This window comes from Desmodus rotundus, chromosome 1 (assembly GCF_022682495.2).
Source record: "Desmodus rotundus isolate HL8 chromosome 1, HLdesRot8A.1, whole genome shotgun sequence".
Taxonomy (NCBI): Eukaryota; Metazoa; Chordata; class Mammalia; order Chiroptera; family Phyllostomidae; genus Desmodus; species Desmodus rotundus.
The window spans coordinates 107,678,115-107,691,871 of NC_071387.1; the positions used below are offsets into that span (position 1 = coordinate 107,678,115).

At 39.8% G+C, this 13,757-nt stretch overlaps 1 protein-coding gene across 4 annotated transcripts in view; it reads right to left on the reverse strand.

Moving 5' to 3' along the window:
* Window positions 1–13,757, reverse strand: part of TXNDC11 (thioredoxin domain containing 11) — a 58,077-nt gene that overhangs the window by 16,656 nt on the left and 27,664 nt on the right. For 2 of the 4 annotated variants that reach the window (XM_053929213.2, XM_071222220.1), the window contains 2 exons: window positions 3,941–4,053; window positions 1,587–1,787 (listed from right to left, as the gene is read on the reverse strand). In XM_053929213.2, the coding sequence (XP_053785188.1) occupies window positions 1,587–1,787; window positions 3,941–4,053 (314 nt within the window). The remainder of the gene's footprint in view (window positions 1–1,586; window positions 1,788–3,940; window positions 4,054–13,757) is intronic. The other 2 variants (XM_045204604.3, XM_053929235.1) reach the window with 1 other exon arrangement.

The following is a 13,757-nucleotide window of genomic DNA, read 5'->3' on the forward strand; positions in this document are numbered from 1 at the left end:
CATGAGACCAGGGCTGTGTCTTCTCCACCTTTCTCCCCTGTGGCTCCCCTGTGTGCTCAGTAAACACGTGCTAAACTGACCTGAAATAAAGAGACAACCGTACTGCACAGAAAACTATACTTGCCAGGTAATCTCTAATACTGCTAAGATGTCACCTGGTTTTCAGCAACTTCAACCACACACATGTTAAAGGAATCCATTCTCCGTACAGGAACACTATGAGCCCGGAAAAAGGAGCCACTGGCAAAACTGTAATAAACAGAAGGCCTGGCCATGGACAGAAGAGTCTACGGGGAGATGAGGAAAAACATTCAGCCAGGAGCAAAGGGCTAGAAAGCAAGTGCACCTGCACCAGGTGCCTCAACCGAACCACAACCGCCTGAACAGGGGAACTGGGCTCTGGTCACAAAATAGCTTCCACCCAGGACCCTGACATGCCCAAACCAGACAAGATAAAATTCTCCAGAAGGAAACTTTAAAACTTAAAAGTAAAAACCCATGCCTTGCTTGAAAACCCCACCTTTCCTATAAAGAACTTTAGAGTTCTTAATATTAGATGCAGTAAAGGCCTAGTAATTTGGACAAGTGCGTTAGTTCATAAAATGTGTAGTGAAGATTTTCTAAAGAAATTAAGACTTATTACTTCAAGTCCTCCCTAATCAAATCTACCTCATTTCTCTCTTCTTTCTTTCCCTAAGTCTGGATAGCAGCGAACATTCAGAATGCCCCCCAGCAGGGATAATAACTTTAACAAAGTGAAGGGTCTGGCTAGACAAGAACCCTGCCTCCTCATTCCCTCTAGGCAGACCATTGGGCTCACATGGAGAGGCTGGGAGAGGCAGTGTCTGGTTAACTTGGCTGGCGGTACATTGGCTGTCTGAAATTGGTTTTGGTCAAATTAAGGGATCCTTGAGGGAAGGAAAAAAATAAAACCCCCAGTAAATTCAATTTAGCAATCCCAGGAGCTCTTTGCTGATTGTTACTGCTCTCTCTAAGTGGCTACAAATGTTCTATGTATAAAATAAACTCACGCACAGACAGAGTGCATATGCCGGATGAGGCAGAAAAGGCAGGAGGGGCAGACTTTGGCTATCTGAATGAGAGGAAAGGTTTAGAAAAATAAGGGATCCTTATGTCAGCACTGCTGCTCCTGGCTGTTGGATTGAGGGTGGCCAGCGCCAGCAGTCTGGCCAAACCCTCATGACAATAATGTCTCCCAGGCCACACTAAAGCCTGCCTGTGTTGCTGTTCATTCCCTCTGTCCCATTCCCTGACATTAGTCATTGAAGGAAGTGGTACATGTGGTCCTTCTCTGGAGAGGCATGGTTTGGCCTTGCTGTCCCCTCCAACTCACCTAGACCTGAGCAGCTGGCAGTAAATGTGGCCAGAGAGGCTTTGGTGGATCCTATCCTAGGCATGGGCTCTCCAGTTCCTTTATAGGAGGAAGGAGTAATGCCATAGGAACACAGCTGCCACCCCCAGCAACCACTCAGCTACCAGTGGGAATTATTCTGAATATGGAATGAGCGAAGTCCAAGTAAATGAGGTTTTCCTACTCCTATAAGTCTTAACATTAAGACTCTTACCTCATCTATTAAAGGATGACTTTCAGCTAAGGGATTAAAAGGTATAAATAAAAAAAGGGCTGGTCCTTTCTTCAGTTCATTATTCAACAGGAGACTCTTTCCACCATGTGGCCACAGCCATCGAAGGAGCGTCTCTCGGTTTTCTAAGGCCCACTTATAGATATTCTCAGCTGTGTAGTTGATGACCTCCCTGGGAAAGACCTGTAAAGGACAAACACACAGAGGATAAAAGGTAGGGCAGGATCAAAGCATAACTGCACTGCCCTCAAGAGGCGCAATGAACCCCACCACTTCACAGGTGAGGAAAAGGAGGTTTAGAGCGGTGAGACAACCTGCCCCTACTTATGCAGCCAACAGCTGGCTCAACTTCTCCAGACAGAGCACAAGTGGCTAGAAAAAGCAAAAGCAGTTGCAAAAAGTAACTTTCATATCATGTGATTTATCTTTTTCCCTTTAGACAGATTATTGATCAACAAATAATTCTCCTTGCCTACTGCTGGCAGCGTGGACCTCTACCACCCTTTCCAAGGGGAGCTATTAGATATTATTGGATTACCTTATAACATGATCAATGGATATCTAAGGAAACAGAAATTATGGAGTCAAGGATCGTTCAGTTTTTAACTTGGTCCCTCTCAAAAGTTGGCTTATAGGGGTGGGAATGGACCTTCCATTAGGGCAAAATTGTATCTGTTTTGCTCACCAAGTGAGTAGAAGAACACCTGACACAGAGCTGAAACTCAACAAATATTTGAATGAATCTATAAATGACCTAGAACTCATACAAGGCCACAAATCACATATTATAGGTATAGAATGAAAAAAAGAGACACTTGAATTTTTTGCTTTTTTTTTCTGTAACAACCAAAGTGTATTAATATAAAATCATTTTGGAAATTTCAATGATATAAATCACTGGGTTTGAAACAAAACTCCCACAAAAGTGCTTTGGAGGGTTCCACAAAATGAGATGTTTCATGCCCTGCCCCTCCAACACAGAGATTTAATTGCCTCATAACAAAGATGTCCATTGCTTTTATTTTTTTAAGTACTAGTATCCCAATATTTCATTTGACAAAAGGAATTCTGCTGCTACATCAACCAACCAACCTTAAAAACTATGGAATTGATGCGGTAAACCCAATATATTTTTCAGTGTCATTCTCACAGTCTTATCTTTTTCCCACTTATTTTAATTTATTCCTCAGTACTCTTTACTATAAATATGATTATGTGTTGGTTACATAGCATGTTATGAAAGAAGGATGAAGGAAAACGACAGACAGCAAAAGCAAATGAAGTTAGAAGCAGCTTAGGGGCACAGGAGAGTGGGTGGGTGGCGGAGAGACAATCACAGCAGTGATTCTCAAAGTGAGACGATGGGAGTTTGAAATAACACTCAAACATTATAATAAACATTTCTTTTTGGAAAACACAAAAATACATTTGATTTTTGGAATACAAACTGTAAGAAGTAAAGCACAACATCCAACCTACTAGAAATACGCAGAAGCCAGGGAGACTGGAAGCCAAGGAGGTGTCCCTGGAGAGCGCTTAACTGTACCTACGAGGCACACGACTTGTATGCTGAGCGAAGGGGAGCACAGATTTCCCTGGGTATGGGGATACTAGGTATGGAGTCCCTGGGTATGGGGATGGTTTTCACTTGACCTTTAAGTCACTGACACTGTCAATGAAGTTAGAGATAAAAAATACTTAAGAGAAATAAACTCTCAGTGATGGGACTGAGGAAATAGCAATAAATAGAGTGGAAGCACAGGACTAGCAGGATACAGGTCAAAAGCTCAGAAATAGCTGAGTTGAGGTTGGTCCACCAAAAGCAAATGAAATCAGGGAACAAAGGCTACAATGGAAAACCAAGTCTCTCTGGGATGAGAAGCCATCAACTTCTCACTGTGACTTGACAAGAACTTCAAAATCCATTATATCAGCTGAGGAGAAAAGCATGTCATATGGCTACTCCTGATAAATGGAACCAAGGAACAAGGAATATCACCCAGTGGGAGCTTAAATTCTGAGAACATGAGCCCAGAGTAACAGAGTAATTCTGCAATTTCATCCAAGAAGGAAAACTAACAAGGCTGTCCCCAAACCTAAGAATATAAACAAAGAATTTCTAGATGTTAAATTCAAGATCCCTCTAATACATGGTTCTTAACCAGGGGCATGGGCTCTGGAGTGGGATTGTGAGAACTCTTCAGTTTGCATGTAAAATCATGTGCACTTTCCTAGGGAGAGTGTCCATAGATTTTATCTAATTCTCAAAGAAGTCTATGACCTAAACAAGGTTAAGAACCACTGCACTAATATAAACGTGATTTCAAAATACTTACAAGTGATGTGTTGAAATGTCTATGTAAATACACACTTCCAGAGTGTACTAAGGATACCAGTTTCGCAAGATGTTTATTTGTGATAACCCCAAATCGTATTGTTCCTAGGTAATCTGAAACAGAAAATTTTCCTTTATTAAAGAAAAGGCCTATGCCTTAAAACAACCACAAAACCCAATGATCAAGTCTTGATGCACAAATTCCCCAGAGCAAAACTCTTTTAGGTCACCTAGCCGAGACAGGGAAGGGAGAGGAGCTGAAGGAACCTCTTCGTGATACAGACCTCAAGCCTACTCCTAAGTAACATCTGACAATCAATCACCTGCACTGTTTCTGTCCGTCTATGCTGATCCGATCTCATTCCCCACCTTGGAACCCAGGCATATGCTGTTCTCTCTCTGTCTGGACACTTCCATGGCTAGCTCCTTCCTATCATTCAGATTTCAGTTCTGACCCTACCTTTTTTGAGACACCTTTCCTGACCACCCCATCTCAGGGCAAATACTTAGAGGGTAAGGTCTATAAGGAAAAACTGGGGCTACTACCCCACTCAGGTACTCTGTCTACCATTATCCTATTTTTTAATAGCACTTACTAACATCTACATAATTTTTTGACTTAGATTTTCTTTGGTCCAACTTCCTCTTAAGTTCTGTGGAATCAGAACCTGGTTTACTGCTGTTACCTCAACACCTACAGCAGTGCTTGGGCGTATGATAAGAGATCAATAAATGAATGAATCTAGTGCATACAAATCACTCATACAAATTAGTAAGAAAAAGAAAAAGCAGTTAAAAATGGGCAAGTCACAAAAAATGTTAATGGCTAATAATTACATAAAAATATATTCAACCTCACTATTTCAAAGGAAAGCAAATTAAAACAAAATATCGCTTTTACCCTCAGATTGTCCAAAATTTGAGACAGGAAGTATCAAGTATTGATGATCAGTAGAGAAATGAGTATTCTGATAGAACGCTGGTGGAAAAGGTAAAGTGGCGGCCACTAGGAAAGCAGTGACACATGCTTACTGATCACAGTGACACAAGGACACAGCCTAGAGCCCCACAATTCCACGTCTTAGCATCCACACGTGCACTACGAGTCACAGGTGAGGGAAGTCACCAAGGAACACTCTGCAGATGTTAAGAACAACGGGGCTATTTATAAAACATGAATAGATTTTAAAGACATATGTGAGTGAAAAAGCAAGCTAAGGAAAGACAAAATACATCTTTTATTTAAAAAAGAAATTTAAAAACTCACACTTATAAAACAACATTTTTTCCCTTCTGGCACATACATTTAGAAATGTATAAAACATCTCAAAAGATAATAAAAGTAGTTTTGTGTTGGGGGATGGAAATCACAATGGACTTTACCCTTATGTGTTAAGCCTTCTTGCCCCAAGGAGTACATATAATCTAGTACTTGTGTGATTAGAAATGGACTTAAATCTTTAGTGCTAAAGGAGGGTGGATAAGATGGTATAGGAAAAGGTACATTCTTTTCCTATCCATTTTCTGCTTTATTAGCAGACGTGAAATAAAATATCAGTTAAACTTTAAATGATACCAAGTTATACCCAAGTAGCTAAAATATAATATTAAGGTACTAAATACATGAAGTTTCCAGCTTAACCACATGAGCCTCACCTTCCAGCAGTGGCATCCTTTCTCTCAGAGGGGTGGTTGTTGAGGATAAAGGAAAAGTGACTATGTCCCTAATGCTATGCTCTACAATCTTTAATATAAACCTGATGAGTTTAAAATGGCACAAACCCAAAGAAACACAGGAAGAATAAACCAGAAACTACAGAGATTGGTTGCTTATGGGATGAGTGGCAAAGGAGGGCAAAGAAGGAAGAATGGAAACTGGAGAACATAGATGAGGTGGCCTAAGCCTCCTCCAAGTGGACTTTTTTGTATCAGACTCTTGTTTCACACCCTTTACATGCTCAAAAACTAAACAAATCATTAAACCAGCCCAGATGTGGGGGCCCTAATATGGAATACAAACACTAGAAATTACACCTACCTGTATCACAAATATACCACATCGCAATGAAAGGGTAAAGGCTTGGTGATAAAAAAGCTGAGTAACTGGAAACAGTATCTTAACTAGATACTGTAAAACTAAAGACAATGAGAGCCAGGATTCTCAGGGTGGAGAGAAAGAAGTTATATATTAAGGGGAGACCCCTAAAATAAACCCTGTGGTGTTGGATTGGAACTCGAGGGAATCAGTATAAACTTATGGCTTTTAACACACACACAACAGAACTATAGATATATATGCATATGCATAGTTATAAATGTGAGGTCTGTCCAGAAAAATCTAACCATTGTTAATATAACAAGAAGAGTTTGCATCACATCGATATAACCTGGCAGCCAAGGAGAGTGGACTGGAATGCACAGCATGCATGAACAATGACAACTTCACTGTTCTAGTCAGTGGGGGCAGTAGACACTGTTGAGTGAGCCATGTGTACTGTGTGGCCATTGCTTCAAAATGACTGAGCGAGTACAGCAACAAATCTGCATCAAATTTTCCATCAAGCTTGAACATTCCTCCACAGAAACTATTGCGATGATTCAGAAGGCTGCAGCTGTGGGCAACTGGTGACTGGCAGCTTTATCATATCAATGTGCCCGCTCATGCATCACATCTTGCGCAGTTTTTTGGTGAAACATCAAACCACCCAGGTGACTCAGAACCCTACAGTCCAGATTTGGTGCCCTGTGACTTCTGGCTTTTCCCAAAACTAAAATCACCTTGGAAAGGAAAGAAATTTCAGATGGTCGATTAGACTGATTTAGTCTGATTTGGGAAAATATGACAGGGCAGCCAATGGCGATTGGGAGAACTGTGTGAGGTCCCAAGGTGCTACTGTGAAGGAGACTGAGGCATCACTGTCCTATGTACTATGTTTCCTGTATCTTGTATATTCTTCAACAAATGTCTCTATTTTTCATATTACATGGCTGGATGCCTTCCGGATATACCTTTGCAATGTATATCCTAGCTCGATCTGCTAAGAGGGCCTAGAAATAATGACACCTGATACCATAGAGCACACTTAGCACCCAGATCTTGGTTTTTAAATACCATTCTTCAATAAAAGAAACCAGGGCTCCTTGAAAAAGAGGCTGATTCCAGAGCTGGAGCAAGGAAAGTATAAGATGAGCCTAAGGCATCTTGTGGTGTCAGAAGTAAAGTGCTCATAAAAGGAAGAGGACTTGTTCGAAGGACAACGGGAACCATCCCAAGATGCTCCTAAAAGCCAAAGCTGAAACAATTTTAACAACAAATTAAGCAATGACCACTAATCTTCAAAAGTATCAAGGTCATCAAAGACAAGGACAGATTGTAGAATTGTCACAGGTTAGAAGAGAGTAGGGAAAAAAAGTAATTAAATGTGATGCAGGATCCCAGGATGGATCCAGGCACACAAAACGAAGACATTAGTGAAAAACACCAGCAAAATTCAAATAAGGCCTGCAGTTTAGTTAATAATACTGTACCAATGTTAATTTCTTAGTTTTGACAAATGGTTATATAACATGCTCACACTGGGGGAAGTTAGGTAGGTAGGGCATTAGGGAACTCTGTTTTATTTAGACAACTTTTCTGCACGTATGAAATTAGTTCAAAATGGCCTAACACTAAAGTTCAGATCCCAAAGCTATCAGAAGAAAAAGCGGGACTTAAGAGAGTATATTGGTAGAACCAACAGACAACACTTTCTAGGAGGGGGGATGAATCTTGGTAGATAGCCATAGCCAAAAAGAGAAGAAAAGGAAGGGCAGCCAGGAAGAAAATTCATTTGATAGTCTGCCAAAGTCGCCAACATGATTTATTGGATCAGAGGAGTAAGTGACAGCTTGACCAAAAAGTTGAAAGGGGCCATTCGAAAGCCTGTTTAATTAATAAGAATGGAGAACCTGCCTGAACAGAACAGATTCTATCATGCCCAAACATATTAGAATTTCAAACTTTTATTTTTCACACATAGAGAAGTTTATAAAAATTACACATCTATGTAAGTCCCTGCATATAGTGGAAATCTTGCTGGGAAAGCAGCTGAAATTTGCCATTCATGTGTACAAGGAGTAACTAAATTAGCAGAGGTAGTTTACAGTGTAAGAATGACACAAGAAAATAACACTTCTCATTTCCAGGACATTCTCTGTTAAGCAGGGCTCCATGGCTTTCTACAATAGGGGTCTTTGCCATTTGTAAAATTGAATAATTTTGTCCTAAAAGTAATGAAGCTTCAATATTTTAATTAAAGACTCTGAACCTGTTGATTAAAAATAAATTCAGAATAATGCTTTCTCCTACCCCACAAAAAAGGTCCAGCAATGGCATGACCCTATTCAAGTAATCAAAAAGTATGAAACAAAAGTCTCAATAAACTCAGTTAGCCAGGTAGCTGGCCAATTTAGCCTCTATTAAACATCCAGTGAAAGGTGTGAGAAAGACCACTGCAAGTTAACAAGATCTTGAAAGAACATCTGGGTAAAAGTAGTAGTTACTGAGTGGTTTCGGCAGCTGGCCATACAGGCAACTAAGTAGGTCAAGGTGACCATGGCATGAAGACTCGCTTGCCTGCCACTTGCCACTGTAGTTTCTGAACTACAAGGCAACTCACTTCCCACACAGCCACATGCAGGCCCACTGTATCACTTCCTGGGGATATGGGGTAAGGGGAACAAACACTCCCCATGCCAATTCACTGTTTGTGTGCTTTGAGTAACAAGTGGCCTTGCTTTGAGGCTTTAAATCATTTCTACTTTGGCACTTACACAGGTTTACTCCTTGCTATCTTTTATGAGGTTGAGGTTCTTCTCTGCTACTAACAGAATGTTCCATCTCTCTTCCCATATTCCCCTAGGTAGAGTTTCCATTGACCTTCTTGCACCTTCCATATTCCACTGTTACCATTTACCTTGAGCTGAAATTCCATCTGGTTTTCACTCAGATTCACCTGGCTCACTTGTGATCTCTCTGGTTTGCATCAAGGATTTGTTTCTGGTCTTTTGTATAACATGTTAATATCAGACTACTTTATTTTACCTAAAACTATTTGCCTTAAATTCAATTTTTAATATTAAAACTTCAGTTTAGTATTTGGGTAAAGCACACACATTCTGAGGCAAGAACTACCTCGGTGAGGTAAGATATTGAAATTCCCAAATAGTCCAGAAATAAGAAAAAGTTTCTTCAGTTAGGAAAGAGAATAAATTTTTGATTGTGCTTTTAAAATTAACAATATTGCCTTGGCTAGTGTGGCTCAGTGGACTGGGTGCCGGCCTGCAAACCAAAGAGTCGCCAGTTCGATTCCCAGTCAGGGCACATGCCTGGGTTGTGGGCCATATCTCCAGCAGGGGGCCTGCAAGAGACAACCACACATTGATGTTTCTCTCCCTCTCTTTCTCCCCCCCTTCCTCTTTCTCTAAATATAAATAAATACTTTTAAAAATAAAATTAAATTAACAATAAAGGGTCCCACCATAAGCAAAGCTACACAACTCACAATCACCAAGTTACAGACTACCAGAAGCACACTCTGACATGCTAACATAAGAGTGTGCCTGCAGGAGACTGCAATATCTTATGAAATAATTGCTTTTCCATCGACACTTGGATAATGAAGCCTCTGTCCACAGCTAAATGTGGCTTGTGAGCACTTGAAATATGAGCAACTGGGGGAATAAATTTTTAGCTTTATTTGATTTTAATTAATTAAATTTTAAAGTGATGTTCAGCACAGTCATTGGAAATTTTTAAGTATGTTTAAAACACCTTGGTTATGTAAATCACTTTTTCAACTGTAAATGTCATCAAATCTGAATACAGATCAAGTATTTCCAACGAAAATTTAGCATCTGAATTGAGGTGTGTTGTTAAGAATGAAAGTATAAAAGACTTGTATCGGAAAAAAAAAAGAATATAAAATAACTCAATAGTTTTCATACTAATATATGTTGAAATGATAATTTAGATACATGGGTTAAGTAAAATGCATTATTAAATTAGTTTTGCCTATTTCTTCTTAAATTTTAATGCAGCCACCAGAAAATGTTTAAATACCTCCATGGTTCATACTATATTTCTATTGGACTGTGCCAGAGTGGCAATGATGAGAAAGCGTTCATTTAATTCAGGAAGAAAATTAGGCTAAGATAATAAAGCCACTAAGTCTGCATAATGGGCAATTATCTGAGAATACATAGGACAATATTTCTTGAATTTTGGATGAGAAAACCCTTCCAACAGCAGAAAATGATTAATTTTTAAGAACATGTCCCTCTCTCCTTCAGAAAGAAAGAGGTGGGGCCCCAGACCTGGTGACTCTAGTTATACAGTGCTGAGCTTTTGAAATATTTTCTCTCAGGCGCCTGGAGTAAGCTGCATTTGCTGTACAACAAAGTGAGGTACCTGAGGACATAATGAAAGAAGGAACAGAATACCCAAGTGAACAACGTGGAAATTTTTACTCAGGATTGGCCTATCTGCTCTCCAGAAGATTTCTGTGTGAGGGAATCTTTCTGGGATCATTGGAACAAAATGGAATATCAGGTCAAGAAAAATCCTCGTAAATATAGTTGGTAACAAATAAATCATGATATACTTCAAAGCTAAATACCACTGGATTATGTCACATGGCTTTTAATCAGCATGGCTTGGAAGCCATATACTCCCTGGGAGAATTCCTCTCACTTCTTTACTCTGGGAAATAGTGACATTCCAAAAGGCAAACTGGTAATGCACCTTCCATCCTGGAAAGAGTCCTCATTTTACTCTATACTCTGCCATTTTACTAACTTCTGCTTTCTCATTCTTCTTTCCAAGGTTTTGGACACAAAAAAAGAAAATGATAGGATTATATACAACAGGTATCAACAACCTCTCCAATGTTACTTAGCACTTACATAGTGACTCATTCATTGGATAATGACTCACACAATTCCAATGGCAGACATTCACCAAAATAAAAAGCCTTGAAAGAAATGTTAACGGATTATCGAAATGTTTGTTTTTAATGTATAAACTATAGCTAATACTTGTATTTTCCCCTAGAAATGTAACTTTGAGATGTGTATATTTTCAAAATTCTTAACACAAAGCACAAAGTAATTATCTAGGGAAAAAATCTGGCATCAGATCACCATAGGTACAATATGCACATTCTGGTGCTCGCCAAGGGACTGCTGAACCCTAAGTAAACACGTCACTCCTTAGCTGTGATTTCTTTATTTCTTGTGAGTTAGGGTAGAGGGAAAAGAGAAATCCAGTTCCAAATACATTTATCTTAGGAAAATATAAACTATGGAGCTAAATATACACTAGCACATATACTAACATGATAGTCAACTAAACACCCTCACATCAGCCACTCCCATTTAACCAAAGCACAGTATTAAAATGATCAATTCAAATACTTCCCTTGTATGTATTTCAATTAAATTCCTTTATTTAACACCCTGGGGGAATGAAGTACTTCATAAAAGAAACATATCTGCTTAGAAAAATCCCTCCTATACCTCATTTTAGGCTTTTCTTTGGCATCTAGCATAGGGCCACACTTTCTTTCTTGTTCCCTCCCCTCAACAACCCTTTACAAATATAAAAACTATTCTTAGCTCCCAGGCCTACAAAAACAAGCCAAAAGCCAATGCATTTTTCTAGCTTTAGTGTCCTTTAGAGGCAACTAGGACAAGGCTCCCTTAACAGATGGAAACCTGAAACCAGTGAGAAGGGGTAACTGAGTGGGCCCTGGTCACACAGGACACCTGCCAATAAAATGACTTGTCAAAAGAGTCAGTCCCTGCCCATGGGTACTTCTTAGGAAGAAGAGACCACTGAAGTCTAGGGGAAAATTAGAAAACAGTGCTAATTGCTAAGTGGGATACATAGCCAACTAGTGCCATAGAAGTTCCAAGAAGGGGACCAGTGGTACGGAAATCTCCATTTGATGTCCACAATGTGCCAGGCACCATCTTAGCTAGGCAATAGTTATCAATCCCACAAGACTTCAGGTAGGTCTTGAGAATTAGAAAGGCAGATATCAGAGAAAGGCACTCTATTTAAGCAGTATCATAGGCAAGGGCCAAGAGGTAGAAATCAGCACATTGTGCCACCTGCCTCATCCCAGGAGAGCACAGCAGTAAATGGAGTAGCGTGATCCTGGGCTCCTGTCTCAGCTCATTTATGGTATCTGACTACTTTAGTTTGTTATTTCTACTCTTAACAAATTACCACAAACTTAGTAGCTTAGAACAACATACATTTTTTTTTTAATCCTCACCCAAGGATATATTTATTGATTCGAGAGAGAGGAAGAGGGAGAGAGAGAAACATCAATTGGATGCATCCTGCATGCACCCTGACCAGGGATTGAACCCCCAAACTTTTGGTGTATGGGACTTTTCAATCTACCAAGCTACCTAACCAGGGAAGAATAACATAAATTTATCTTACAGTTCTGAAGGTCAAAAGCTCACAATGGGCCTCGCTGAAAAAAAAACCAAGGTGTCAGCTGGGCATATTCCTTAAGGGGGCTCCAAGGAAGAATCCATCTTCTTGTCTTTTCTAGCTTCTAGAGTCTACCTGCATTTCTTGGCTCGTGGCTCCCATCTATCTTCAAAGCCAAAAATGGCCAGACAAATCCTTCTCACATTGCATCACTTTGACATTATGCTTTGCTTCTTGATTCCACTTTTAAGCATCCTTCTGATTACACTGGGCCCACTCAGACAATTCGGGATAAGTTCCTTCTTCAAGATCAGCTGACTAGCAACCCAATTCCACTTGCAACCTCAATTCTTCCTTGCCATGTAATATAGCATATTCACAGGTTCTGATGATTAGAATGTGGACATCTTTGAGAAGCAATTATTCTGCCTACCACAGCACTTTGAGTCAATAAGCAACCTTCTCAGGGCTTTAGTTTCCTCACCTGAGATAATAACACTGAGATAACAGCTCCTACTGCATAGTGTGGCAATGAAGACTGAATCCTCTAGGTGAAGTGCTTGACTCATGAACGGGCTCAGTCCAGTATCAGTTTATCATGTTCAACTTTACATAAAAAGTGGTCAAATAGAGATCAGAACTGGGTTTGTCTGCACTGAGTTGTTTCACTATAAGCTTGTGATTTTATTATAGAAGGTGATCCCTGAGAGTTTTTCAAGATTATTAATGTTTTTGGTTCTTCCTCTAGGAGTCTTATCACAGCTCCAAAACACAAACAAACAGAAAACCTGGAAGAAACAGAATCAAAACATACACACACCCTAAAACAGGATAATTTTTAAAAGGTAGAAACTATCATAAAACAATCAGAAAATAAATATGGTACAGTTTTTTAGATATATGGATACAAGGAATCATAATATCTACAAAGACCACTAAATTTGGTTCTGAGCTTCCTACACACTTTTTGCTTTCCCCAACCCCTTCTATCTTCCACTCTCTAGTTCTTTATACACTTACCTGAAGGTTGCCCCCTCATTCTCCTGCATAACCCTCCACACCTCCTAGTACCATCTCCTCAGGGTAATCTTCCCTCATCTGATTAGAGCACCTGGCCTCCATGATCCAACAAAGCCTGTCACCGACCTGTCACCACACTGACACTGTGGGGAAGCCTACCTGTTGGCCACACTAGCTGGTGGCACTAATGATGTTGGGGGAACAAGTTTTATTAATCTTTATAGCTGTAGCACATAGTGGATACTCAAATGTTTGTTGAAGTAACAAGTTATACTTCTGAACCTAACTTAAAGTGCAAGGAGGTCTATTTTTG